At 34.6% G+C, this 26,736-nt stretch overlaps 2 protein-coding genes, 1 long non-coding RNA gene and 1 pseudogene across 3 annotated transcripts; all 4 read right to left on the bottom strand.

The window, feature by feature from the left end:
• Positions 1-220: 220 nt before the first annotated feature.
• On the bottom strand, positions 221-2,034 carry LOC140987957 (uncharacterized). Its single transcript, XR_012177245.1, has 3 exons — positions 1,954-2,034; positions 1,295-1,343; positions 221-574 (listed from the first exon to the last, which is right to left on the bottom strand). It is a non-coding gene; the product is annotated as an uncharacterized lncRNA (long non-coding RNA).
• A 3,509-nt stretch (positions 2,035-5,543) lies between these two features.
• Positions 5,544-9,656, bottom strand: LOC140988563 (probable E3 ubiquitin-protein ligase LUL4). Its single transcript, XM_073457566.1, has 4 exons — positions 8,955-9,656; positions 7,985-8,492; positions 5,945-6,047; positions 5,544-5,831 (listed from the first exon to the last, which is right to left on the bottom strand). Exons 1-4 carry the CDS (start codon positions 9,563-9,565, stop codon positions 5,818-5,820), a joined length of 1,236 nt encoding a protein of 411 aa, XP_073313667.1. The 5' UTR covers positions 9,566-9,656; the 3' UTR covers positions 5,544-5,817.
• Positions 9,657-11,503: 1,847 nt separating this feature from the next.
• LOC140988689 (E3 ubiquitin-protein ligase ATL31-like) lies at positions 11,504-13,216 on the bottom strand. The gene has a single exon (XM_073457732.1). The coding sequence runs from the start codon at positions 12,987-12,989 to the stop codon at positions 11,715-11,717; it is 1,275 nt and encodes a 424-aa protein (XP_073313833.1). The 5' UTR covers positions 12,990-13,216; the 3' UTR covers positions 11,504-11,714.
• Positions 13,217-22,777: 9,561 nt separating this feature from the next.
• Positions 22,778-25,534, bottom strand: LOC140987249 (phosphoglycerate mutase-like protein AT74; annotated as a pseudogene).
• Between the last annotated feature and the right edge of the window lie 1,202 nt (positions 25,535-26,736).

Genomic DNA, 26,736 nt, shown 5'->3' with positions numbered 1-26,736 from the left:
TCAACTTAGGACTTATCTCTTTTCTAATTGAAACTCTTAGCACACTCTCGATTGTAGGCCACATGTGAGGCCCATTTACTCTAACGACAATCAATGATCAAACAATAATGGTTTGATTTAAAGCTGCAGCGGAAATAGGTTTAAAATACTTTAAAACGGACCTCAGTGCCTAGAAAAATTTCGGCATGACCTCCCCATAAGTAAGACATCCCAAAAAACTCAAGCAGTAGTTTATATAAAAATATACTCCAACTAGAGTCATAAAAACAAAAACCGAATTCAACAACCTATAGCCGCACTGGCCAGGACTAAACATAAATTAAAACTTACCAAATTCTCACCAGATCATAAGAATCATACGGCCGACTCAGAACATCACAAAAAAAACCAAATATAACTACAGATACACGGGACATCTCCCTGGCAAATAAACTACAATACAAGTCTGAAACAAACTCAAGACATACATATAGAGTAACTGGGAAACTCCACTGACAGAACCAAGCAATCCAACCTCAATCCCGAGCTCTACTGGCGAAACCTCGGTCTGATGCTGCAAAACGACTCGGGAGATCTACCATGGTGTCCAATAGCAACCACAGTAGCCCCCCAGTAAACAACTGAGGTTAGGATTCTGGTATGAAACAGTTCAAAAATAACAACAATAACCATAAATCATGCATAATCATCTAATAAAATGTAATATGCAATGCATGAAATGCTCAACGAATAATCGGGATCTCAGAAGCCAACAAACGGTACGATAACAACAGGAATAATGCTCGAGCAACAACACAAGGGAGCTACATCGTCATGCAGCTAAACCGCCCTGCCAAGTATGCCAGGTATGCCAAGCTGTGCTAAATAACACCCCTGACTCAGCCTCCATACAGCTGATACGATATAACAGGATGGCACAACAGAACGAACTAGATGACACAATCCCAACGCTTACCTCAAAAGGCAGCACTAACCACGGAATTGTTCAATCACATCTACGGTCTCATGTATATAGGCCTATCAGACACACTATGATCCCGAGATAAACAATAGTGTCAGATAACAACGGATATCAACAATGGGCTAACAAGAACGATATGGCTCAACATGAATGTCACAACAGTATGTCATATGCTAAATGCTAATAATATGTCACAATAATAACATATATCACATCAAAGGCATTTAACAAATTACAACAGTCAACAAGTCATAAACACGATCAATGTAACACAGAATGACAATTAAACATAATTTATGTTTTACCGTCGTATGTTACTGAGCTGTAACATACCTATACCAACTTGACAATCCAATATCAACTTCACTTCGAGACTCTCGGCCTGAACAAAACCACAATAAGCCGATCATGAAAACTACATTCCACACCAATGTCGGATTTGGCACAAAAGAGCATAAAATTCGTAGCTCGCTCAATATTAACTCAAATCAATATCCGCCAATTGGAAATGAAAGATACTCAATTATCTAAATTTTTCCAGTTGAAACCATCTTCACAATCTCAGTAGATTACTCTCAGAATTTTCAAGAACACACTACTACTTACGAATTCGAGGACAGAATCTCATACACTGAGCAGTTCCAGAAAAACAAGCATAACTTGCTTAATTCTTAATGGAATTTAACGAAACTTATATCATTACGAAGAAACACATAGCTCCACAACTCTTATTTGAATCACAAGTCCAGAATCCAAGCTAATAATTGACAAAAACTCGAATTACAGTAGGTGTCCTGCACAGCACAAATGCAGAATTCAATTTTGGCACATTTGGTAGAAAAATCATAACAAATTCGTTTCTTATTGAAATTTGATGATTTTAGCGGCTAGCTAACAAAGAGAGCTACAAGTTCTATTTGAACTACAAGTCGAGATTCTTAACGCACAATACACAAAACTTCGAATTTCAGAAGCACAAGAACTGAACTCACCAAAATACTGCAAAGAAACAGGGCTCACGAAATGGAGCTTCGATCTGCTCGCTTCCTTGCTCAAAATTCGTGTTTTATCGCGACTTTACCGTAGCTGCTCCAAGGGTTGCGGGAATGGAGTTTTCTTCTTCTTTTCGTTCTTTTTCTTTCTCTCACTCATTTCTTCCTTCTCTTTTTTGGTAAGTTGTGTGTATGTATATGTATATATATATATATTGTGTATTCGGTTACTAAAATAGTAACTCAAGCCCATTTATCTCGGTCTAAATTTATTTTGCTCTCGTGTGTTATTTAAACTCTATATGTATTTTATATCGTTAAAATCTCCGATATTTTAAAATACATATTTTTAACACACTTCTTGAATTTATTTGGCATAAATAATTATTTTAATTTACAACTCAATAATTATTCTAATTATACCAAATTACCGGATAATTAATTACAGGGGCCTTACACCACAATCTTACAATCCGCATAATATTTAACGTCTCTTATGCCAAGACTACAAACACAATCTTTAATGTTTTTGTGTGAAGATTTACTCAACTAAACTTTGCAGTTCAACTCTCTTGTATACGTGTGAGTGATTGTGTGTGATGAATTTATCATTTACAGTGTACATCTCAAATGTATCCTCACGCAAGGGCTTGTACTCTCAACTAGCAGATTTTTTTATGTTATCTGCCCATGCTTTGAATCTTCTTCAAAAACTCTTGTTTGATCCTCAAAATGTTGTATTTATAGGCCCCAATAATTATATATACGTTAGACGCAAGGATAGGACCGTCTGGAAAGTTTATGTACTGTTTCTGAAATTGCAACTATCAAATTCGCATTGCTGGACATTTTTCCGAGCTTAAACTGGTCGTTCAACAGTTGGTCAGTGGTTTGAACTGGTCAGCGGTTCAACTGGTGTGCTGAGGCTCATTTCAGTTTGTGCAGAACCAGTAGTTTTGTCGTCATTTATCAACATCTTAAGCTTTGATTCAGACTTTCACTTCTGAAGATGATTTGTAGATCATTGTCTTATCTCCAACGCATACTGAATCGTTTCATTCCAATAACCTAGATTAGAGATATGACCAAAATACCGCAACTGCTCATACGCAACTCATTGCTTTTTTCGTGCAATCAATTTGGTCATTCAGCGAACGGTTTGGCTTAGATAACATCCGATATTGCCCAGCGGATGTGAAATACGACTTGTTCCAAATTGAGTTTTCTGATCGGTCGAGTTGGCGGATTATCATTTGAATCATTCAGCTGAGAGATATCATCAAAACACCGAAGCTCGCCAGAAATTTAGTTTGGTTAAATTCAATTTCAGTTTCCTTCTCGTGTTTGCAATTTCACACTATTTTACACGTGAATAAATATGTTAAAAATACAATAATAAGTTTTGTCAAAATCAAAATCAAGATTGCGAACATGAAATGTTCCAACATGTGAGACTGAAATTTTATAAATGTTTGATCCTTTCTTGTTCAAAGTAATTTGGAATAATACTATAAAAAAATCTTGTCCAAAGTAATTTTTATGCATGCTGGTTCACAAAAACATGGACAAATATCTTAAAGAAACTCCTCCAATACTTACAAATCCAAGAATTTCGAAAAACTTGAGATTCCAAGTTAAATCATTTATGGAAATAGATCTAATTAATGTCAAAATGTTGGATACACAAATATATTTTTGCAGCCAATTAATGTAATGACATTTGCGAATAACAATTTATATTTTAATAAATGCTTTATATATGTATCAAAATAACATTAAAATTTAATGGTGATTAAAATATTCATATTGATATTGTACACACACAAATAAAAATTAAAAATGGTTGAAAATACACATACACTAGCATATATATATATATATAATGTGGATTTCGTGTCTGACGCGGACAAAGATATAATCGTTGGTCAATAATTGATTTACTCGAAACCCAAATAATTTGTTTCTTCTTTTTCCCTCAAAAGCAGCCTCGATTCTGATCACATTGTCCACCGCATTTCATTGGTCGGATGCGACCTTTTTACAGACACATATGATTTTGATATATTATTTATTTATCGTGTTCATCTATATATTTATTATTAATTTGACAATAGTCATTTATTTTATTTATAATTTTGATATATTTTATCACATTTTACAAGTGAGTGTCATCTCAACGATGAACAAGATGTGTTGATATATATATATGTTCATCATTGAGATGATACTCACTTGTAAAATGGGATAAAATATATCAAAATTATAAATAAAATAGATGACTACAGCATCGTCTTTTTTTTTTTAAAAAAAGAAGTCTATTATCAGAATGATGGAGAAATTTTTACAAGTTTTTTGTCTACTTTAAACTAAGGATCGTCTCCTTTAGGGAACATTTAAAGATTTGAAAGTCGATATACTATGACAGCACTTTAAAAAAGTGAAAATCGAATAATATAATTTATTTTTTTTGTCGAGCAAGTAAAAATATATATTTATTTACCCTCTGGTTATTTGAGCAAGTAAAAATATATATTTATTTATTCTCTGGTTATTTATTTAAGCTTGGATATTAAGTTTGAGCCACAAGAATAATTAATTTTAGTGTGATGATGAATATACATGCTTTCGTCCATTTTCATTGAAGGTATTCTCTTGCACACTTTAACTTCATCAATCGAGATGTATATTTTACCTCAGGGTATAGACATGATATAGACGAGTTGGTAAAATTTGGAATAATCATCTGAAACATATTTCTTACTGAAATATTGTGAGAATATGATCTAAAAGTCGATATTTATGGTCTTCTCTCTCAAATATCCGTCTACTCATAAATATCATTTCATTTACCATTCCGTCTATATCAAATAACATGTGACCAATACAACAGAATTCCAATTCATGAGTAATTTTATTTTATTTTTAATAATAAAATCAAGATGTTTATTTTAGGCCTCGGGATTGCTTAATGCTTTTACTTTTGTATCCTTTGAATAATCCACTAACTTTTGGATGCTTTCGAAATTTAGAATAGCCTATGCCTCCACCAAAGGGGTCATCCCCACTTTACTTTAGCAGAATCTTACAAGAACGTGTATATACGATTAATTATTTAAAAATAATAATAATAAAATCAAGAAACATGATATATATTTAATTTGATTATATTTCAATTGAAAACTTGTGGGGTTTGAAGTTTTAAAAATATGGTTCTTTGTGTAAAATATAATATAAACAATGCTATTATTTATGACAACTGCATGTGAAAATTTAAATGAAATTATAATTACGTTGGAAATGGTGAAAGTTAAATACTATATGTTTATAATTCCAATACATATCTTGCACTATATGTGTGTGTGTGTGTGTGTGTGTCTATATATATGTGTGTGTGTGTGTGTGTGTGTGTGTGTGTGTGTGTGTGTTAAATTATCTATTTGGGATTTGTTTTGTGGGAGATGGGGCATGTAACCAGCACTTCGTGCCACACACATTGTAATAAAAAAATAAAACTTTCATAAGACATCAAGGAATCTCCAAATTTAAAGCAACCAAAAGCCCGACCAAACATGTACTAAGCTATGTATGTATATTCAAACACGAAATGTTATAAACTTGCACTATACAACGGCAGCTGATAAGAACATGGAAGCAACTCAATGTTTTGATTGAAAATACAAAATTATAAAAGTTAGAAAAAAAAAATCGAAGTGTTATGATATTCGAGAATGTATTCAACAAATATTACACTCTCAACTGTACACCATCTTGATTCAAGATTCTTCCAAACTGCATACTTTGGCAGATCATCATACACAGAAACGATGTTGATCGTTGTATACTATCATATTTTACACTCCCTGCTTAAGCCCTGACTTCTGGAAGGATGACGAAAATAAAATTCATGAGGGGATCAAGTAAATTTTTTCCCGAAAAAACTGATGAGTAAAAGAGAACATTCTGAACAAGTCACAAACCAAAATTTTGTTACCTTCATCAACCTTGATCTCTAAAAGTTCTTCAATGGGCTGGCGGCAAATTGGGCACTTATCTGATTGGAGTCTCAACTCTTTGGCACACTCGCTGCACATACACTGGAAAGCCAAAACAAAGCAAGGATTAGCGTAAAAGTAGAGAATACATACTTCACAGAGAATGTCTAGAAGTATTTACAGGTAAAAAGAGTAATCTTTTTCGTCGTCATTGTTCAAAATAGAAGAAAGACCAGTCTTAACCAAAATTACTAATGTCAATGTTTTAAGGCCATAATAACGGAGCAACTCATAATCAGACACTGCCTCTTTTTTTGTCTGATAAGAAAGAAATCACTTAAAACTAAAAACTTCCGGATGCCACCAATCAGAAAGACCATTATAGATGGAAACTAAGGTGTTGACATATAGAAGAACATATTGATTAAGGGAAAACTAAACTACATCAGTTGGTTAATTACGTTGTTATTCACTAAAGCTGAATCTTTGGTTTGGTCATTCTTTACTCATGCAACAGATCCTGTTTTTTCTTCTTTCTACCAAATTCCGGCAAGCATAGGTAAATTTTTTTGAAGATAATATCCATTCTTCGCTGGTGTGAGGAAAAAATCACATGGGGAAAGGCAGAAGATGGAGAGAAGAACAATACAAGCCAAAAAAAAAAACAGATTGTTTGAGCAGGTGTAAAGGCAGTTAACAAAGGCAACTGAACAAAGAGAAAAATATAGAAAACAATCTGTGTTGCTGGTGACAAACAACAGTTGGATCATGGATATTAGCTTAACTTCTTAAACAAAAACTAATATTGAGTGATTCAATTAGTTTAGATTGGAGAAGTTGATTTGTCTGCACAGTCATAAATCCCCGTTTCTAGTTTTCATTTGCCTCCAATCACTTTATCATTTCTCTCTGTGTGTGTTCAGAAATAAAAATTAAGAAAATAAAATATTGAATGCACTGCGGTTGTCGCTTTTCATTCATCAATTCTCTCTGTCAGCCTTGAGAAATAAAAATAAAAAACATTAACTACTGGATGCACTGCGATTGTCGCTTTTCATCTGGATCAGTGATTCAGTGAAATCAGAAAAGCCTTGGACTATAGAGTTGCCGCAGCAGCAACTTTCCATCACGGCAACACCCAAAAAATGCTTAGCCTTCTAAATCAAAGTTCATTTCTATTAAAAAAAAATTTGTGTCGTTAAGTTAGTTCATCTTGGACCTAGTAACTTCTATCTCCAGTAGTTTCGTAAGTTCAACTACAGTCTATTAACCCCCAACCCCACCAAGATAAGATTTTTTAAGCCTATTTAGGCAAAACTATTCTGTGGATGGTAACCATGAAGATAATTAATGGTCAAGAAGATTTAGAGAAACTAGAAAAAGTTCCTTTTTATTTTTTTCACTATATAAAATTGGCTTCAAGTAAATATGAACAAATGGGATACCTTTCGGCTTGGTAGATGTTACCCACATGGGTAGTGCCCTCATCCACTCATCACATGACATACGAGCTAAGTGATGAATAACGGCCACTCATCCTTACATCATGATTGAATGAGCGACCATGATTTATCTACCGAGCATACGTGTCATAATTTAGTGGATAAGGACATTACTCATACCGAACATACGTGTCATAATTTAGTGGATAAGGGCATTACTCATGTAAGTAGCATAACCAAAACCTTTTTTTATGGAGATATTGTATTTCAGGTGGAAATCAATTATCATTTAAGCTCTTTATTTCATGGTATTTTTCCAGATTGACCAAGTTTTTAAAAAATCTATTTACTTGAAAAATATATCATTCCTATTCAGTAAAAACTTATTTAGTATTTAATCAATCATATTAAGATTCAATGTGATTTGTTTTCTTATAAAATTAAGCATCTCAACCCTACACAACTGCTTTTATCTATCTTCATTTGTATATCAACAGAAGACAAGAATATGCACTATAAAATTCTCCAATTTCCACATTACTGTAATAGTATCCTTTGTATATGAAAAAATAAAATGAACAAGGTTCAGGTTGTTACCAAATGCCTACATGGCAAGACGGCTGTGTTCTTGACCTCAGTCATGCAAATGACACATTCTTTTCCCAAGTCCATGTCATTGATAGTTGTTCCACCTGAATTGCTAATTCCAAAAATCTCACGCAACTCGTAACGAACACCATCAATCCATAAAATTTGCTTCATGACTTTCACTTGGAAATTACCATCATTCTTCTTTTCAAGGACAGCCTGAGAGATTTGTGCATGTCGAGATGCACTTATCAGTTCTAGATTTGAATGTTCATCCTCAGGCAAGATCGATCCACATGACTCTGCTAATATAACAAGTGGATAAACATCATCCCCTGGAAAAGGTTTAGACAGGTCATCGGTATCGAAGAAGCCTAGGTCCACGCCCGTTCCTGACGTCTGGCAAAAATTTTGGCCCAGTCCTTTCTGGAAGGGGATTGTAACAGGCTTGATCTCGGGATACACGGGAGTGAATGAACAGTTGGGGCCTTCCTTGGCAAAATAGAAGATAGTGATACTGCATTAGAAGAGAAAGGATACTGAGTAAAAGAAACTACGTCATCAGAAACTTTGGAAGAATATGCTCGGATAAAAGTAAACAAATCCGTAGCCACACAAGTGGTACATGAATTAAAAGAAAAAATCTTGCAAGCACCAAATCATGGAGGAGAAAATTAATTGACAGCAAATGCCACAAACCTCAACTGATTACACATCAACACATGATCATCTCGCGAACAGGCAATAGTTAAGAGGCGCTGTATATAATGGTGCCTGAATTTCTAGTTCCAAATGCCAAAAATTATGAATAGATTCAAGATTTATTCAACTTCTCATTAAGGTCACAGGCAAACTCAAAGGCATTTCGATATCCATACGAAACAAAAGCATAAATATGATAAAATGTCCCATCATGTGACTATAAAACCAGAACAAACAGCAAACAGGAACAGCATGATAACATATACGGTTGAGATACCTTCCATCAACCAAAGCATCAAATGTGAAAGTAACCAAATGGCAATCTTCGTTCTGAACATCCAATTGAAGCCTTATGGTGTCCTTATGGACATTCACATCATTCTTAATCTTTTTGGCACTTTGATGATCAACGTAAGGAGCGGGAGGATGTAGGGGTGGCGCCGGCCGCGGAAGATGGGCCGGTGATTGGCCCCACCCGTTGATCTGAGGTATATAATAGGGGCGGTAGTTCGAGTACTGACCAGTAGGTCTGGGGTAGTAATTTGAGAAGTTGTAACTGTAGTTGTTGTAGCTAAATGGGGGGAGAGGAGGTGGCGGAGGAGGAGGGTATGGATGTTGCTCTTGTGCTGGTGGGAACGTAGGATGGGGCGCGTTGGCCGCAAAAGCATAGCTTGGTGATTGTGTGGATTGAGCTGGTCGCGTTGTCGGTGGAGGTGGTGGCGTTGGAGTGATAGAACTGATGGGTGATGAGGATCGCGGTGGTGGTAGCGGTGGTGGAGGTGAAAGGTTGGTGGTGGTGGTGGGGGAAGGAGGTTCTGGTGAAGAGGAGGACTGAAGGGGTGGTTGCAGGTGGTGGCGGCGATGTCTTTTACTCCAGGTTATGCCCATATCCGGTGGCGGTGGTTGTGGGAGACAAGTAATTAAGGTGAAGGAAATCTCACTTTGACAAAAGCAAAATCTTCTTAATCTTACGAAACATTGAGAGCGGTTTTCCTTTGAAAAATCTAACTCGAAAACGTGTTTTTGATTCCACGATATTGATTCGAACAGTCTCATTTATTTGTTTATTTTTTTAATATTTTAATCATATATATTTTGTGGTGTTGTACAAGTCAAAATACAACAACATTGCATGAAGATTCATAATCATATTTATTTATATCCACGTGGCACTAATATATTATTATTATTATTATTTTCTTTTTTGGTAAGTGGAAGCCAACTCAGGGTGCTTTTAAGGTTTAAATGGTAATCAAACTGAGGTTGCTCCTTCCATTACAAAAGATAAAACCACGAACAAGAAAGCTACTAAAAGAGCCGTTTGTTCACTGTTATTTGTGTTTCGACACAACGACGGATGGATTACTCATCAAATACCCAACTTTAAACAGTAATTTTTGGAAAAAAGTATGTTTTCAGAACTCAATGTAAATTAGATATCAATCCATTTGTATTAGTTTTATTAGTTGATTTTTCGGGATCATGTAATTTGCATTTTTTTTACTTTTAGTCTCGTTAACAATTAATTTGTTTTAGTCATGTAACTTGTATGTTTTTTTTTTAATATTTGATCATGTTAATTGTGAATTTACATTTTTAATTCTGTAACTTGGATTTTTTTTTTTCATTTTGGATCTTTTTTTAGTGGAGATGTTGACATGGATTTTTGGAAGAAAACTTCTATATATGTCATGATTTTTTTAAAAAATTATTTGGAAGAAAAATCGACGGACTCCATTAGAAAAGAGCCAAAAAAATATAATTTTATCTGGTTTTTTCAGGCCAACTACACTACATTCACATGATTTTGAAATGTTTTCTGGGCCGTTGTAATGATTAATTTAGGTTTGGCCCAAATAAAAGACAATTATGGGATGTCCATATTGTAGTATTTTATGGTATGAGAGTTTGACAACAATTGGAATCACGTAAAACAAGTTACATCAATTATTTCCATGTAAAAATACCATAATTTATTTACCAAAATTTATTAAAATTAAAATTAAATATGTGTGTGTGTAATGTAGGTTTGTCAATATACATGGCGCCAGAGAAATCACTCTTAGTACTCCTCATTCCTATTTAGAAACATACATATAAATATAAACATATATGTACAACTAATATTTTATATCTAGATTTCTTGTAAGACGGTCTCACGAATCTTTAACTGTGAAACGGGTAGATCTTACCGATATTCACAATAAAAAGTAATATTTTTCCATGAATGACCTAAATAAGAGATCTGTCTCGCAAAATACAACCGGTAAGATTGTCTTTTTTGTCTTTAAGAGAGACACCAACATTTGTCAAGGTGGACAACCTCCTAGTTAATAATGAGAGGAGGGTGGTGGTCCATTTATTGTTGTCTGCCATTAAAACAGCCTCTCCAAAAAAATATATATAATAATTATAATATAACATATGGTGCTGCCGAGAAATAACCCAAAAAGTTAATATAACATATGGTGCTGCCGAGAAATAACCCAAAAAGTCAATTATTATATAGTAAACTATATTTTTTTAAAAATGAATTTTGAAAAACATCAAACGTACCAAAGCGTAAAAAGTCATATACTGCTGCTGTCTATGACATAGCAAATACAAGAGAACCTGTACAAAATGATGCTACAACATAGCAAATACAAAAGTTTCTTGGTCACGAATTGGAACATTCTCCTCCTCTATTAAAAAAAAATCTAAAAAAACCATATTTATTTATGTATATATGTGTGTATATATATATATAAGATATCAAAATACCAACTGGAAATCTCTACATTTCAAATGGTATCCAGATATCATATTATACACATATAGCTAGTCTCATAAACAAATTTTTTTTATATAATATGGTCAAATAAATTTTAAAATAAATAGGATCCACATAAAGTTTCGGGTAACCGGGTCCGAAAGTAGCCATTTTCTGGCCACTTTCTTGTGTTGTTCCATTCTCCTTTAGTGGTCCCCACTTATGTCCGCCGATATTGACCAAATTGTACTAAAAGAGACACCACCTGGACCGGGATTTTTGACGCTACACCGGAGACGAATCCGGGTTCTTAGAAATGGGTCGGGTCTCAGTATCATCCCCGGTCTTGGGCTCCTGTAAACAGTTGAAAGACGGCATTCTCACCGGATTCCGCCGACCGCTCCCCTTCGTGGAGGAAATGCTGCCCTCGCCGCCGTCCTCCGCCACCACCTTTGGTGATTTTAGCGACAGAGCCCTCGTGAAAAGTACCCACCTGTCAGATTTAGCTCCCCTGTCCAGTTTCTCCAGTCTTCGGTAGTACCGGCCTCCCCGGCTGCTTTCTTCTCCTGCGCCGGGAGTTTTGGAAGTCACCTCTTCACGTGAAGTGCTCGCCGCGAAGCTCCCGATTCGTTTCATCGAAGCTCGGTGAATCATCTGCTTCCTCACCTCCGCAGGTAATTTCAGAGTGAACCTCTCCAGATTCTCCCCAGGATGAACCAGTGAATGTCCTGTGGAGTTTGATCTGAATTTGTTTAAACCAAAGATTTTTACTGACCATGATCTCGGAGGCCTGTTTGGGTCATCGGAGCTCGATTGCTGCGCCACAGCTGAATCCTTGTCGACTACTACTTGTCGTCGATCTTCATCTACTTGTATGACGATTTCCTCATTTCTTGACGTAGTACTGTTGACTCTTACCACGTTTTCGTTCTCTTGTGGGGTAGCATCAATCGCCGAATCTGCTGCCTGAGCCGATTGATCTCTGGCCTGCGTGACCAAATTAGCTCTGCAAACGGGGCAGGTGACGTGGGATTCAAGCCACGCGTCGATGCACTCTGTGTGGAAAACGTGGTCGCATTTGGGTATCAAACGCAGTGTTTCCTTCTCTTCAAACTCATTCAAACACACGGCACATTCCAAGGCTCCTTTCCCGATCTTGTGATCCTTCACCTCAGAATACGAGAAAGTAGGAAACGTCTCCAAGACCGACGCGTCAAGCCCACGCGCCGCCGCAGCACGGCGATTACGCATGGAAAGAGCTCGTCGGACGCTGCCAGCAGCTCCGGAGGCATCAGAGCAGTGGCGGATGTAAATAGAGAAGAAGCCAATGAAGAAAAGCACCGCTATGAGGACAACTATGATCACCGCCATGGAAGGACTAAACTTCGCGTACCCAAACTGGCTGTTGTCAGTAGGCGTATTATCCGGCTGAGCTCCGACCATGGTGACCAAGAAAACAGCAACAGAAAGAAGAAAGAATCCATCCATGGCCGCAAAACCTCGCTTCCCGACCCATTTTCCCATTCTTAATCTGAAGAAACCAGTAAAATTAGCACACATATATATATGTAAAAAAATTCTCAGCTTGACATATGAAGCGAGCTTAAAAGGTAAGTGAATAATGGGAACGGGAGTTGAATTTATTGGAGAGAAAATGGATCAGTGCAGAAGAGGGGAGGTGTCGTGAAATACAAGGTGAAAGACAGAAGAAAGAATTGACTTTTTGAATGTGTGGATAATTCGGTTGAAGCATCATTATACAACGACCTTCTCTCAAATTTTCCTTGTTTGACAGCTTCTTGCTCGAGTTCTAGAATCCTTCTACATTTTGGAGGGTTTTATTGCTATATTTGCTATGTGCAAACAACTACCTAGACTATTATTATTATTTTCCAATCGAACCACTGAGGTTTTAGAATTTCCCGTCGAGCTACCCTAAATTAGGTTTAGAAAATGTAAAACACTTCAAAAAATCAAGACGACTGAGAGCGGTCATTTTTAATATTTTCCATGATTTTTGACACGTCTGAAAAAGTTTTCTGGCGAAATACGTGGACAATAATGAAATTGATTAGTATTTATTGAGGAATTTCATCCCTAGACGAATTTGAAATGCCAATCATTTTGAGTGTATTTCAAACACATCATAATTACCGTTATATCTAAATATATTAATAAACAGATGAATTTGAAATATATACAACATAAATTCCTCCATCTAAGTGTGTAAAATAAAAACTCTTGAGTGAATATCAAATGTAACAGGTTTACAAGAGTCATGAAACATGTACAAAGTAAAAACATAAATTTGTTATTAAATTTCAGGCCAATTAGATGAACTGATAGAAAGGACGCAAGTGCTAAAAGGAGTAGAAGTTGGGGCGTTTCCGAATAAAAATATAAGTTCAAGGTCGATTTTGAGTTAATATGACTGGTTTATTTTTTAAAAAAAGATATTGATTCACCTTATGCATAATTACCATCTTATCCTCCAGATGAGAATGGTTGGGTCTCCAAGGCGCAGGTGGTTGTTGGGGTGAAATGCCTAAAGGCATATGAATCCAAAATGTAATCACATCCCTAATACACATTTATCAAATTATAGAAAATTTTTACTACTATTTGAGAGGTTATATTAGTAAAACCGAAACAAAATTTGTATTTTTAGTCGATATAGAGTATACCATCACAATATGTTAGATGTGAAACCACTATTTGATACTATTGTTTTTAGACAGCGTGTTTCATCTCATATTTAATGAGTTTTACGAAAATTTGAGTTTCACGTCATTTTATTTCTCATCAGCTCAGCAAACGAACAAAACGTTGAATATTGAAATTATTGGTATAACTTATCGCAGTGAAATAAAAACTTCTACAATTGCTCTATGCATCATTATCGTCATTGCAATTCATATGTAAACACGATATTCAATAAACAATATATAACAACTTCATCAAATTTTCTAATATTTTAATAACCAAAACGCATTGTTATTTATTTTTTATTAAAAAAAGTTGGCTAACGAGGGCATTCTTGTCTTTTATCCTTTAATATTGAAATAAGGAGTTTGCTAAAATTTGAAGACCATGTTTGGGGTGGAACTAAAATTTAGAAAGGAAACAGAAAAAATCCAATTTATGGGAATGTGAATTTAATATATTTTGATAGTTAAATTAAATTTCTCTTTTTTAATCAAATAAAATTCAATTATAATTCCCCTGGAATCAATCACATATTTTCAAATATTTATATAGACCGAAACTTTCTATGGTTGTTCTTTTCACATATACATAAATTTCCATGAAAGTTTTTTTTTTATTTTTATGAAAAAAAAATTTATTTGATTTAAGAATTAATTATCTAGAAACAAAAATTTCAATTTTAATCAGTTTTCATAAAAATAAAAAATAAAATAAATAATAGTGTAAAAAACCAACAAATTTCAAATTCATTTGATTTAAGAATTAATTATCTAGAAACGAAAATTTCAATTTTAATCAGTTTTCATAAAAATAAAAAATAAAATAAATAATAGTGTAAAAAACCAACAAATTTCAAATTCTATTTAATTGAGTTGGGCAAAGAGACGAGGGGAAATTGGCCGGCCACGTGCGCTTCCATTGTTTGAATATTTATAGAAATTAATTTATTTTAATAAGAACTTTGGTCTTGGTCAACAAATTGGACTGATACATTATTAAAACAATTGGAACTATTATTTTTCAGTCTTCTAGAATCCTTATAAGGACAATCTAGCAAAAAAATTATTCCTCTATCAGACACCTCTTGATGCAAACAATGAACATCTTTGTATTATTATTATTATTATTATTATTATTATTATTATGCGTTTGATTCAAATTTTATAATAATTAGAATTTAAAAATAATTATACTATTTTTATCTTTTATCTCGACGTCTTGTATTTTGTGTAAATATTTATAATATTTCTATTTAAAACTGATCAATTTCATGAGAAAGATATCCAATTTAAGTTATTCATGAAAAAAAATCTATTTTTCATGTCAAAAATATTATTCTTTATTGCAAACATTAGTATGATTGACTTGTCTCACGAATGTTGACCGTTCTCATGAAAAAAAATTTACGAGACCGTTTCACAATAGACTTATTACTAAAGAAATGAGTGAAAATGTGATAATATTTTTTCAGTATTGTTTTTTAAAAATAATTTAATTTCGAGTGATGGTTAATATATAATATACAATAGTGTGATAAACCATTTACTAAATAAAACTAATATATTTGAAAGCATTCAATGAAGCGGCGGCTTAATTAATTGCTTAACAAGAGTAGCACAAGTTTTTCTTTTCTTCTTTTTTACCGATGCAAATCATGCTTATTGTTGCTCAAGAAAAGGAAAAATCACGATTATTGATTATTATCTAGAGTTGGTCTGCTTATATTTATATTAATGAGATAAATCGACTCGATTTATATATATAATGAAAAATAATATTTTTCTTTGAAATCATAATATATTACACTATACACTTGACTTAAAACATAATAATATTACACAATACTTTTTTGTAATATAACTAACAAAAAATTATACTTTTGCAATGAAAATAATATTTTGATGTAAAAAATAATAATTCTAATTGATCAAATATTTCTCACTCAACTCATAATATATTACACAATATTTTTTCATAAAATAACTTACAAAAATGATATTTTAGCAGTGAAAAATAATACTTTAGACATAAAAATAATATTTTTCACTAGTCGGGTTGAGCTAGAGATCTGTATCACAAGATAGGCTCGTTAAACAACCTCGTGAGAGTTTTTGTGTATCATTAATTAGTGATCAAATATAGATTTGGTACGTCATTCTGAAAAATAACATTTTAACCTACATATCAATATAATGATTCATATATTAAAAACATCTTTATTTGGCCACTTCATTGATTTTAATAAATCATATTAATAGAATATTGATTATTTATCACCTGTAATGTTTGAGTTGAATAATTGCTCATGTTGGAATAACGATCAAAACGTTACATTAGTACCACAGTACGATTTAAAAAATTTGAATCGCATTATTTATAATTTTTTATAAATTGTTCAATCCTACATATACCAAACATAATATTATTATCTGGGTTTCATTTTATACTCATTCGCACATCAACTTTTCAATAGAGGGCTGGCCATCTGAGAAAATCTTACGGTGACATTGAGGTTTTGGTAGGTGCGCATGAAAACTGTTGTTTGGGGTATTCAAATATGAGAGGAAAGCAAGAAGAAAACAATGAAAATGGTTTTGTAGAGGCAAGTGTTGAACACTTTCTCCTTAAGAAGAATTTGCCCTCACAATGTGCTAGAGTTTGTGGCAATCTTCTCCCAAGATACAACTACAACACTTGAATAATGAGCACTCAAATATTCAAGTTCTATCACAAGAAAATGAATAAAACTCTCTCTTTTAGAAGAAGGAAGAAGAAGAAGATGCAAAATGATGTAATGTATGTTTGATTTTCAAAATATCAAATATTTAATGTTTTCCAAATGAAGAGACATGGTCTTTCATTCATGGGGATGTCCCTTGGCCATGGTAACTGATCACAATCATCAAACAATGCCAAGGAAATGAAAAAATATCAGAAAAATCGAAGGGACACGAAAAGCAGCCGAAGGGGCTCGCCCCTGCGCGCTGCCGAGCGCTCTCGGCAGCGCCTACCGAGCGCTCTCGGCAGGCGCGCGCACATGCGCGCATGTCCGCGCGCAGACGCGCGCGCAGGTGCACGCCTGCCACTGTTCACGACCGAATTTTTTTTTTTTTCCGATTTTCGTCCCTTACATGTTCCGACTACTCGTTTGAGTTTCTTTCAACATTTGAGGAACTCGTTTCGAGTTTAATTCAGAACCGCCGAACTTAATATTCGTTCATTCAGTATCGTTTTTTCGTTTCGAATTTTTCCAATCAAACACATTGATTAATTTGCTTAATTTTCATTCATTAAGCATCAAAATTTCCAACAAACCCCCACATGAATGAAATTAATGCATGAATGCTCGTGATGCATAAGAGAGAGTATATACGAAAAATTATCACATCAGGAGAGGTGGCTTTTGGCTTTGAACCTTCTCTAGTGGAATACAATCGGATTTACTAGGCCACGAAGTGAACGTGATGTCTTGAACTTCTTGGTGGTTCATGTAAACCCAGACAACTGTACCCACATGATAACCTTTCTTCCATATCCATTTTGTTTTATCGGTTGTGTCCGTTTTGGCCATGGAACACACCTTGGCTTCATACGTGTTTCATCGAGGCGGCCCGTCCTCACACGTACATAGGTGATCTCCTTGTAAAAAGGTATCCTACTTACCCCGCTTTTGCAAGCTACGGAATCATTAAAAGTACAATACTTAACCTCACTACCTTTGTAGGCAACTTCACTCATCGTCTTAGGAATGAGGAGTGATTCCTCAAGTTCTCATAATTTAGTTGTCCCATTGAACCAAGATCTTGGGATCTCCAATCAACAAGGTTGGGTTGCCATTATGAAAACTTTATTTGGTAGGTTTTAAACCCATTCCTCTTGACAGACAGTACATTTGATCTCTATTTAATGCTTTTGTAAGCGGATCCGCTAAGTTATCCTTTGATTTAATATAATCAACAGATATAACTCCATTAGAGATCAACTGTCGCACAGTATTATGTCTTCGACGAATATGTCGAGACTTGCCATTGTACATACTGTTTTGTGCCCTTGCAATTGCTGACTGACTGTCGCAATGTATCATGATTGCTGGCACTGGACTTGTCCAACACGGAATGTCCTCTAGAAAGTTGCGAAGCCACTCAGCTTCTTCTGCAGCTTTATCTAGCGCTATGAACTCCGATTCCATAGTAGATCTAGCAATGCAAGTTTGTTTCGATGACCTCCAAGAGACTGCTCCCCCACCAATGCTAAATACATAGCCGCTGGTGGATTTGGAGTCATTGGTGTCAGAAATCCAATTTGCATCACAGTATCCTTCAAGTACTGCGGGATACCTTGTGTAATTTAGTCCATATTCTGATGTGTGCTTTAAATATCTAAGCACCCTTGTCAATGCCTTCCAGTGTGCATAACTAGGATTACTTGTAAACCGACTTAACTTGTTAACCGCACAAGCGATGTCAGGTCTAGTACAGTTAGTGATGTACATAAAGCTTCCAATAATTCTGGAGTATTCCAGTTGGGAAACTGGTTCTCCACGATTCTTTGCCAAATGGACATTTACGTCTAAAGGCGTTTTTACTGGGGTAAAGTCATAAGCTTTAAACTTTTTCAACACTGTTTCTACATAATGAGATTGAGATAGAACTATTGCTTCTGAAGTTCTAAAGATTTTAATCCCTAGAATTACATCAGCAATACCCATATCTTTCATATCAAAATGTTTTGTCAACATTTTCTTTGTACCCTTAATCAACTCTTGGTTGTTCCCCATTATTAGCATGTCATCCACATATAGACATACTATCACATAAGATTCTCGAGTGCCTTTAATGTAAACACATTTGTCACACTCATTAATCTTAAATCAATTTGACAATACTACCTTGTCAAATTTTTCGTGCCACTGCTTGGGCGCTTGTTTAAGTCCGTATAGTGATTTAATTAAACGACAAACTTTTTTTTCTTGTCCTTTAACTATGAAGCCTTCAGGTTGCTCCATATATATTTCTTCTTCAAGTTCACCATTTAAGAATGCCGTTTTGACATCCATTTGATGTATCTCAAGGTTATGCAAAGCTGCAATAGCAATGAGCACACGAATGGATGTTATTCTTGAAACTGGTGAATACGTGTCGAAGAAATCATGTCCTTCTCTTTGTCTATAGCCTTTGGCCACAAGCCTGGCTTTGTATTTTTCAATACTTCCATCAACTCTCATTTTCTTTTTCAATATCCATTTACATCCCAATGGCTTGGTACCTGGTGGAAGATCCACTAGTTCCCAAGTATGGTTTTGCAATATGGAATCCATTTCAGAGTTGATGGCTTCTTTCCAATAGGGAGCTTCAGGGCTAGCCAGAGCATCTTGTATGTCCTTTGGTTCATTCTCCAACATAAAAGTATGGAAGTCTGGACCAAAGGACTTTGAGATTCTAGCCCTTTTGCTTCTTCTTTGCTCTTGCTCTTTTGAAGAGCTTTCTAATGGTATAGCAATTTTATTTAGAGTTGGATCATGTGTAGGTACTTGACCTTCATGTTCCGTCTCAAATTTTCTCTTGCTAGAACCATTTTCTTTCCTCTCTNCTTTTGCTTCTTCTTGGTTCTTGCTCCTTTGAAGAACTTTCCAATGGTGTAGCATTTTCATTTAGAGTTGGTTCATGTGTAGGTACTTGACCTGCATGCTCCATCTCAAGTTTTCGCTTGCTAGAACCATTTTCTTTCCTTTCTTTACAAGGAAATATATTTTCAAAAAATACTGCATTTCTTGACTCAATTGTCATGCCCGTATTCATTTCTGCATTTTCAGATTTGTGTACTATAAACCTATAGGCACTACTATTATGTGCATATCCGATGAATATGCAGTCGACCGTCTTTGGTCCAATTCGCTCTTGTTTAGGCTTTGGTATTTCAACCTTAGCTAGACACCCCCACACTTTAAGGTATTTGTAGGAAGGCTTATGACCTTTCCACAATTCGTAAGGTGACTTGTCATTTTTCTTGTGGGGTATCTTGTTCAGGATGTAATTAGCCGATAGTATTGCTTCCCCCCACAAGTTTTGGGGTAGTCCTGAACTTATTAACATAGCATTCATCATATCTTTTAGAGTTCCTCTATCGCTTCGAACCCTCTTTATTTGTTTGCCTAGTTGATTCTCAACTTCGGTCTTATAACACTTGAATGCTTCAAGAGTTTCATCTTTCGACCTCAAAAGATATACGTAACAGTACCTTGTATTATCATCAATGAATGTCACGTAGTATCTTTTCCCCTCTCTAGTTTGTACAAACTATAAATCACCAAGATCGGTGTGTATTAGTTCTAGAGGAGTTGTACATCTTTCAATCGAGTGGTAAGGCGCTTTGGTCATTTTTGTTTCAACACATATTTCGCATTTTTGTGTTGGATCGACGTTGTGTTTAGGCAATAATTCAAGTTTCATTAAACGTTGCAAGGTATTAAAATTTACGTGTCCTAAACGAACATGCCATAAATGAGAACACTCAAGCAAGTAAATAGAACTTTTTCCTTTATTACTTTCAACAACATTTTGGCGTATATCAACTTGAAAAGGTTCTCATCGAGATATCCTTTTCCAATAAAATGACCACTCTTTGTCAATACAACCTTGTTAGACTCAAATACTAGTCTAAACCCATGTTTGACCAACAGAGACCCCGACACGGGGTTCTTTCTTATGTCTGGTACATGAAGTGCATCAACAAGGGTTACTGCCAAACCCGATGTCATCTTCAATACCACATTTCCGGTGCCCACCACCTCAGACGTAGCGGAGTTCCCCATGTATAGTTTTCTCCCGGTCGATGGAGTGTATGTGGAGAACATCCCCTTGTTGGAGCAAATGTGTCGAGTTGCTCCGGTATCAACCCACCACTCATTGGAGTTTTCAACCAAATTTGCTTCCAAAATAACTGCAGACAAATCAAGTTGAGAAAAATCAAATGGTACCGACCTTTCTTGAACAACGTTGGCTTGAGGATTTCCCTTCTTTGGCTTCCTACAATCCTTAGCCATGTGATTTGGTTTTCCGCAGTTATAACAAGTGCCTTTGAACTTCTTCTTGTTTGGTGGTTGTTGGCCTTGTTGTGGTTGCTTCTCAAACTTCCTCTTCTTTCCTTGGAAACTCGATTCAACAATGTTCACCCTTGCTGCCATCTTACTTGCCTTGGCCTCGGTGCTCTTGTTGTCCTCTTCTATCCTCAATCTCACAATGAGATCCTCCAATCCCATCTCCTTCCTTTTGTGTTTCAAATAGTTCTTGAAATCCTTCCACAACGGAGGGAGTTTCTCGATCAATGCAGCAACTTGGAAGGACTCGCTTAGACTCATTCCTTCCGCATGAATCTCGTGCAAGATAAATTGTAATTCTTGCACTTGACTCATTACGGACTTTGAATCCACCATCTTGAAGTCCAAAAATCTCCCAACTATGAACTTCTTCAAGCCCGCATCCTCCGCTCTGTATTTCTTATCAAGCATGTCCCAAAGTTCCTTGGCGGTCTTGACTTGACAATACACATTGTACAATGCATTGTCAAGTCCATTGAGCATGTAGTTTTTGCAAAGGAAATCACTTTGATTCCATGCATCCAAAGCGGCCCTCATGTTGGTGTCCGTCTCGTTTTCAGCAACGGTGGGAGGATCCTCCTTCAAGAACCTTGACAAACTAAAGGTTGTGAGATAGAAGAGCATCTTTTGTTACCATCTTTTGAAATCTGCACCAGAAAATTTTTCTGGTTTCTCTCCTTGTGCAATGGTTGGATGATGTGTTGTAGATGATGAAGCCATTGATATTCTTCTTGCAATTGATCAAAAACCAAAATTCTTCTTAAGATTGTTGTTTGGTGTATTCAAATATGAGAGGAAAGCAAGAAGAAAACAATGAAAATGGTTTTGTAGAGGCAAGTGTTAAACACATTCTCCTTAAGTAGAATTTGTCCTCACAATGTGCTAGAGTTTGTGGCAATCTTCTCCCAAGATACAACTACAACACTTGAATAATGAGCACTCAAATATTCAAGTTCTATCACATGGAAATGAATAAAACTCTCTCTTTTAGAAGAAGGAAGAAGAAGAAGATGCAAAATGATGTAATGTATGTTTGATTTTCAAAATATCAAATATTTAATGTTTTCCAAATGAAAAGACATGGTCTTTCATTCATGGGGATGTCCCTTGGCCATGGTAACTGATCACAATCATCAAACAATGCCAAGGAAATGAAAAAATATCAGAAAAATCGAAGGGACACGAAAAACAGCCGAAGGGGCGCGCCCCTGCGCGCGCTGCCGAGCGCTCTCGGCAGCGCCTGCGCGCCTGCCACTGTTCACGACCGAATTTTTTTTTCCGATTTTCGTCCCTTACATGTTCCGACTACTCGTTTGAGTTTCTTTCAACATTTGATGAACTCGTTTCGAGTTTAATTCAGAACCGCCGAACTTAATATTCGTTCATTAAGTATCGTTTTTTCGTTTCGAATTTTTCCAATCTAACACATTGATTAATTTGCTTAATTTTCATTCATTAAGCATCAAATTTTCCAACAAAAACAAGAATTAGATCCTGAAGAATTGAGGACCTCAATTTAACAGAAGATGAACTTCATTTTTCTCTCATCTTTTTCATTCTAGTACAAGAATGCTACAAGAAAAAGAATTCAAGTCATATTTTCTTGCAGCTATAATAACATAACTACAACTCATCTTTATCTTCGGAATCTGAGTCTTTCGCATACTGATAGAAGAACGCGTCAAGATACCGGGGATGATTTTCATTCCAATCACCCCGAGTAGAATCAGCTCGCCACTTTTGATCTTCTATCATTTGATCAGGTAGTCCCCATTCTTGCAGTTCTTTGTCTGTATGATAGACTGTAATCTCCGCCCAAACCCAACTGCATCACTCGAAATTCACAATTTCCCAAGTTATTCAAGTACTCGAATTGCTCAGCTGTCCATTTAAACCACTTCATTAAAAAAACACGAATTGCAAGCCCATGTGATATGATTACAAGATTGAGGTCGTCGGATGAATCCTGATGAAGCCTGTTCATATCTATGTCCCTCCACAGTAATTCAAGAAAACCTGCACAGTGAAGTTTTCATCTAAAATTTGAAACACGGATCCGAATTCTGAGGAAATACATAACTTCAAGATATTAGTTAATGCACAAAACATAGTAGAAGGATTTATCACAGGTAAAGGTAGCAGTTATTTCTGTTGACACATTATTTTCAGATCACGTGAAGGTCTTTTACAGTGCTTTCAAAAAGGGAATGAATTCTTATTGCTTTTTTTATCTACCCGATATAATTATATGTTGTCAAATAATTAACATTATTTAAATTGAAAATTTTTAAATAAATAAACTAGATAATTAAATAGTGTGTTTAAAATNTTTTTAGAAATCAAAATTTGATAAATAACATCCACTTAAAAAAATAATTAATTAAAAAACAAAAGAAGCTACAAAACAGAAAGGGGAGAAAGGAAATGAGTTCTTGTTCCCTTCATTTCATTCCACCACTATTTTAGCCTCTTTGATCGTCGATTTCGGCTGCACCGTTCGTCAAAAAATTAAAGTAAATATGCGGTTGGAAAGCTCTCGACATAAGCTATCCATTGATACCACTTTTGATAGGTAAAATCGAGATTCTTAGAAACCCGCCGCCCCTTTCTCCGTTGAATCGTCACTGTATGTCGCTGGAGTTCGGAAATTTATTGAGGGCTTTTGTTCTCTCGGTCATAGGCTTCATTTTGATATATACACTAAGGTATATTTAAGTTGTTATAGGTGCTACTTATCTCTTATGCTTTGTTCTAGAACTATGTAAACAAGGACAATTACTTTCTTGGATTAAATATTATAATCCTTAAACAAGATTAGGATATAATTTAGTAAATGATCAAAGTTACATGGTGGCGCGTAGATGAAAGTTTCTGATCAATATAACTACCTTGGAGCTTCTTTATGGTGTTTTTTTTTTTATTATTATATCGATTCTGTATTATTAAAGTTGAGGATATGGTAGAAATCGTCAAAGACATCAAAAAATATATATATCCATTTCCCCCTCTATCATGGACAAATTCATCAAAATTGTTTTCTATCAAAATTGCAGTGTAATTTTTAATTATTTCTTATAATTATATTTTGATTGTCATTTAAATATAAATCAAATGAATTATAAAAAATATTGCGTGCATCGGTATACTAGTGACAATTAAGATAGAGAGATTGTTATAGGCAATCAAAATAATCCAAAAATATTGTTGGTAATTGACCTCTTAGACCGTTATTATGGTGGATAGAAATGCTTAATTCTTTCAATTGTTATTAAGTTCCTGGAATTATATGGGGACAATCAGTATCTTAAGACAAATTTTAGATTAGATTTTAACAGTAATTCTGAAAAGAATTTGTCATATGTTGGAACTATAAGTTAACTATTAGATATTTTAGAAAGTTAAAATGCTTAAATAGTTGAAATTGGATTTTTTAGTAAATTTAAATGGTTGTTGAATTTTTATATGATAATAAGATCATTTAAATCGTACTATTTTAATGTAAAATTTACACCAAAATAGATTTTGTGGTTGGAGATGGCTTATTGCTGCTCGAAAACAAGAAACATATTATTTCAGTATAAAAGCACCCCATGTTCAAATAGTATAACTAAAGCAGCTCTATCTTTTGCATCTCTACTGAATCAATACAAGATAAATAACGAAAGAAAAAGGAGCAAAAAGTAGAGGTGATCGAACGAGCGAGGATGTAAGGTGGTAGAAAAGAAAAGCGTACTCGAAACACGATCATAAACATCAGCAGCAGACTCTCCTTCGGGAAAGCGATAAAAGAACCTCCCAAACCTCTCTCTCGTCTCCTTAATCACTTTCATCCGTTGGGCAATCTGAAAGTTTCCGAAATCTTGTTCTCTAATCTGGCATTCTTCCCTTACCCCAATGATTCTCCTCTCGGGAAAGGCACGACCGATCTCGCGGAGGGTTGAACGTGACCTCTGATAAGGAGACAGGTAGAAATAGACTTTCCAATTCGACGAAAGTCCGAGGTCGGAGACGACATGCCTGATGTCTGAGCCAGCCCGATTGGCCTGGTCGACGCCTAGAGGCGTCAAGGGTAATTTATAGTCGGGTGTTGTCCCGTATGCACTTCCATCTATGTTGCCTTCACTTTCGCCATGGCGCAGAAGAATAATGCGCTTAGGCAGGATCCGTTGATCCTGACCCTGAGGCTGGTGGCGGCGGTCGTTCAAGTTTAGCGGCAGCGAAGCCATAATCTATGGAGGTACACGGAAAGCACGTGAAATATGTGTGTGGATTTGACTGCTGGCTTTGAATCTTGACAAATGCTAATAATTGATTCCTTAAAAAATCTTCCTTTTAAAACAATGAATTTTTATTAAAAAATTAAAATATTGTATCAAAATAAATTATATAAGAAATAAAAAAAATAACAAATTTAAAAATATTGTTTAAAAAAAGTACATGAGAATTTTTTTTTTTTTTTAAAAAAAACAAGAATACTAAAATTCCAATACTTCGTCATCAAGAATTCCAATAATTAAAAATAACTTCTAAATATTATTTCTTCATATCAGAATCAATTTTTAAATTTTTTTTATAACAATGGAGGGCAGAGCTATATTATATGTTCATTAAAAAAAATACTATTTAAGACTTTTTTAGGATATATATTTAAGTTTTTAATATATCTATATTTAAACTTAATTCAGGTTCAATAATTTACATATAAAAATAGTATTTGAGTTTACTCGATTTTCTTACATCTATAAATAGAGTGCTTTGTCTTAATTAGTGATTAGAAAACATAATAGATAATAGTGATTATCGATCTATATTTATACTAAAAAAAATAGAAAATATATTACTTGTTCTCTTGAACATTTATCCTACCATTTCTCACTCTGAAAACCCAATTTATAACAATGTAAAATATTTTTTTTTCAAAATTTCATGAATTAACTTAATTTACAAATACGATTAATAAAAATATGGTTGTCGATATAGTTTTATGCTAAGAGTAAAATCTATTTTGGTACACGGATTATTGATAATTTGACAAACTGATATATTAATTATTGTAAATGACTTAATTATATGATCTAGCTAAAAAAATCAATTTTATCATCAACTTAAATTGTTTTTAAGCCCAATTCCATTAATAAATTCAATTAACAAATATTTTTATTTTCAAGCTTATTTTACTGAAATTTTTTGAAAAAAATTCTATTTATTTAAAATTATATTATGATAAAAAATATTTTATCCTATGGTAAACATATAATAAAATAAATACATGTCACTAGAGTGGGATTGTATTGTGTTCGGACATCCAAGCAAACATAATCACCATTTTATTGTTTTCAAAATTTAGTATTGATCGGTTAGAATTAAGAAAAAATATTCAACATGAAATATATATATCAAATATTAAATATATTAAATAAAAAAATGTAAATGATCTATTTTTTTTATTGTGTTTAATAATATGAACTTAATAAGGGGATTTACATAGAGAGTTTCCTAAATTTT

The sequence above is a fragment of the Primulina huaijiensis genome, chromosome 11 (assembly GCF_012295235.1).
Source record: "Primulina huaijiensis isolate GDHJ02 chromosome 11, ASM1229523v2, whole genome shotgun sequence".
NCBI classification, from domain to species: Eukaryota; Viridiplantae; Streptophyta; class Magnoliopsida; order Lamiales; family Gesneriaceae; genus Primulina; species Primulina huaijiensis.
Note: the sequence above shows the minus strand (reverse complement) of the source record. Positions and strands in the feature narration are given on the sequence as shown.

What these genes read in the sequence shown, in the direction of transcription:
- LOC140988563 (XM_073457566.1), bottom strand. Translation starts at nt 9,565, where the DNA reads ATGGGCATAACCTGGAGTAAAAGACATCGCCGCCACCACCTGCAACCA. An exon ending in GATGCTTTGGTTGATGGAAG is followed by an intron (nt 8,493 to 8,954) that starts GTATCTCAACCG and finishes CTTCTAATGCAG; the next exon opens with TATCACTATCTTCTATTTTG. An exon ending in TCTTGCCATGTAGGCATTTG is followed by an intron (nt 6,048 to 7,984) that starts GTAACAACCTGA and finishes TTGGCTTTCCAG; the next exon opens with TGTATGTGCAGCGAGTGTGC.
- LOC140988689 (XM_073457732.1), bottom strand. Translation starts at nt 12,989, where the DNA reads ATGTGTGCTAATTTTACTGGTTTCTTCAGATTAAGAATGGGAAAATGG.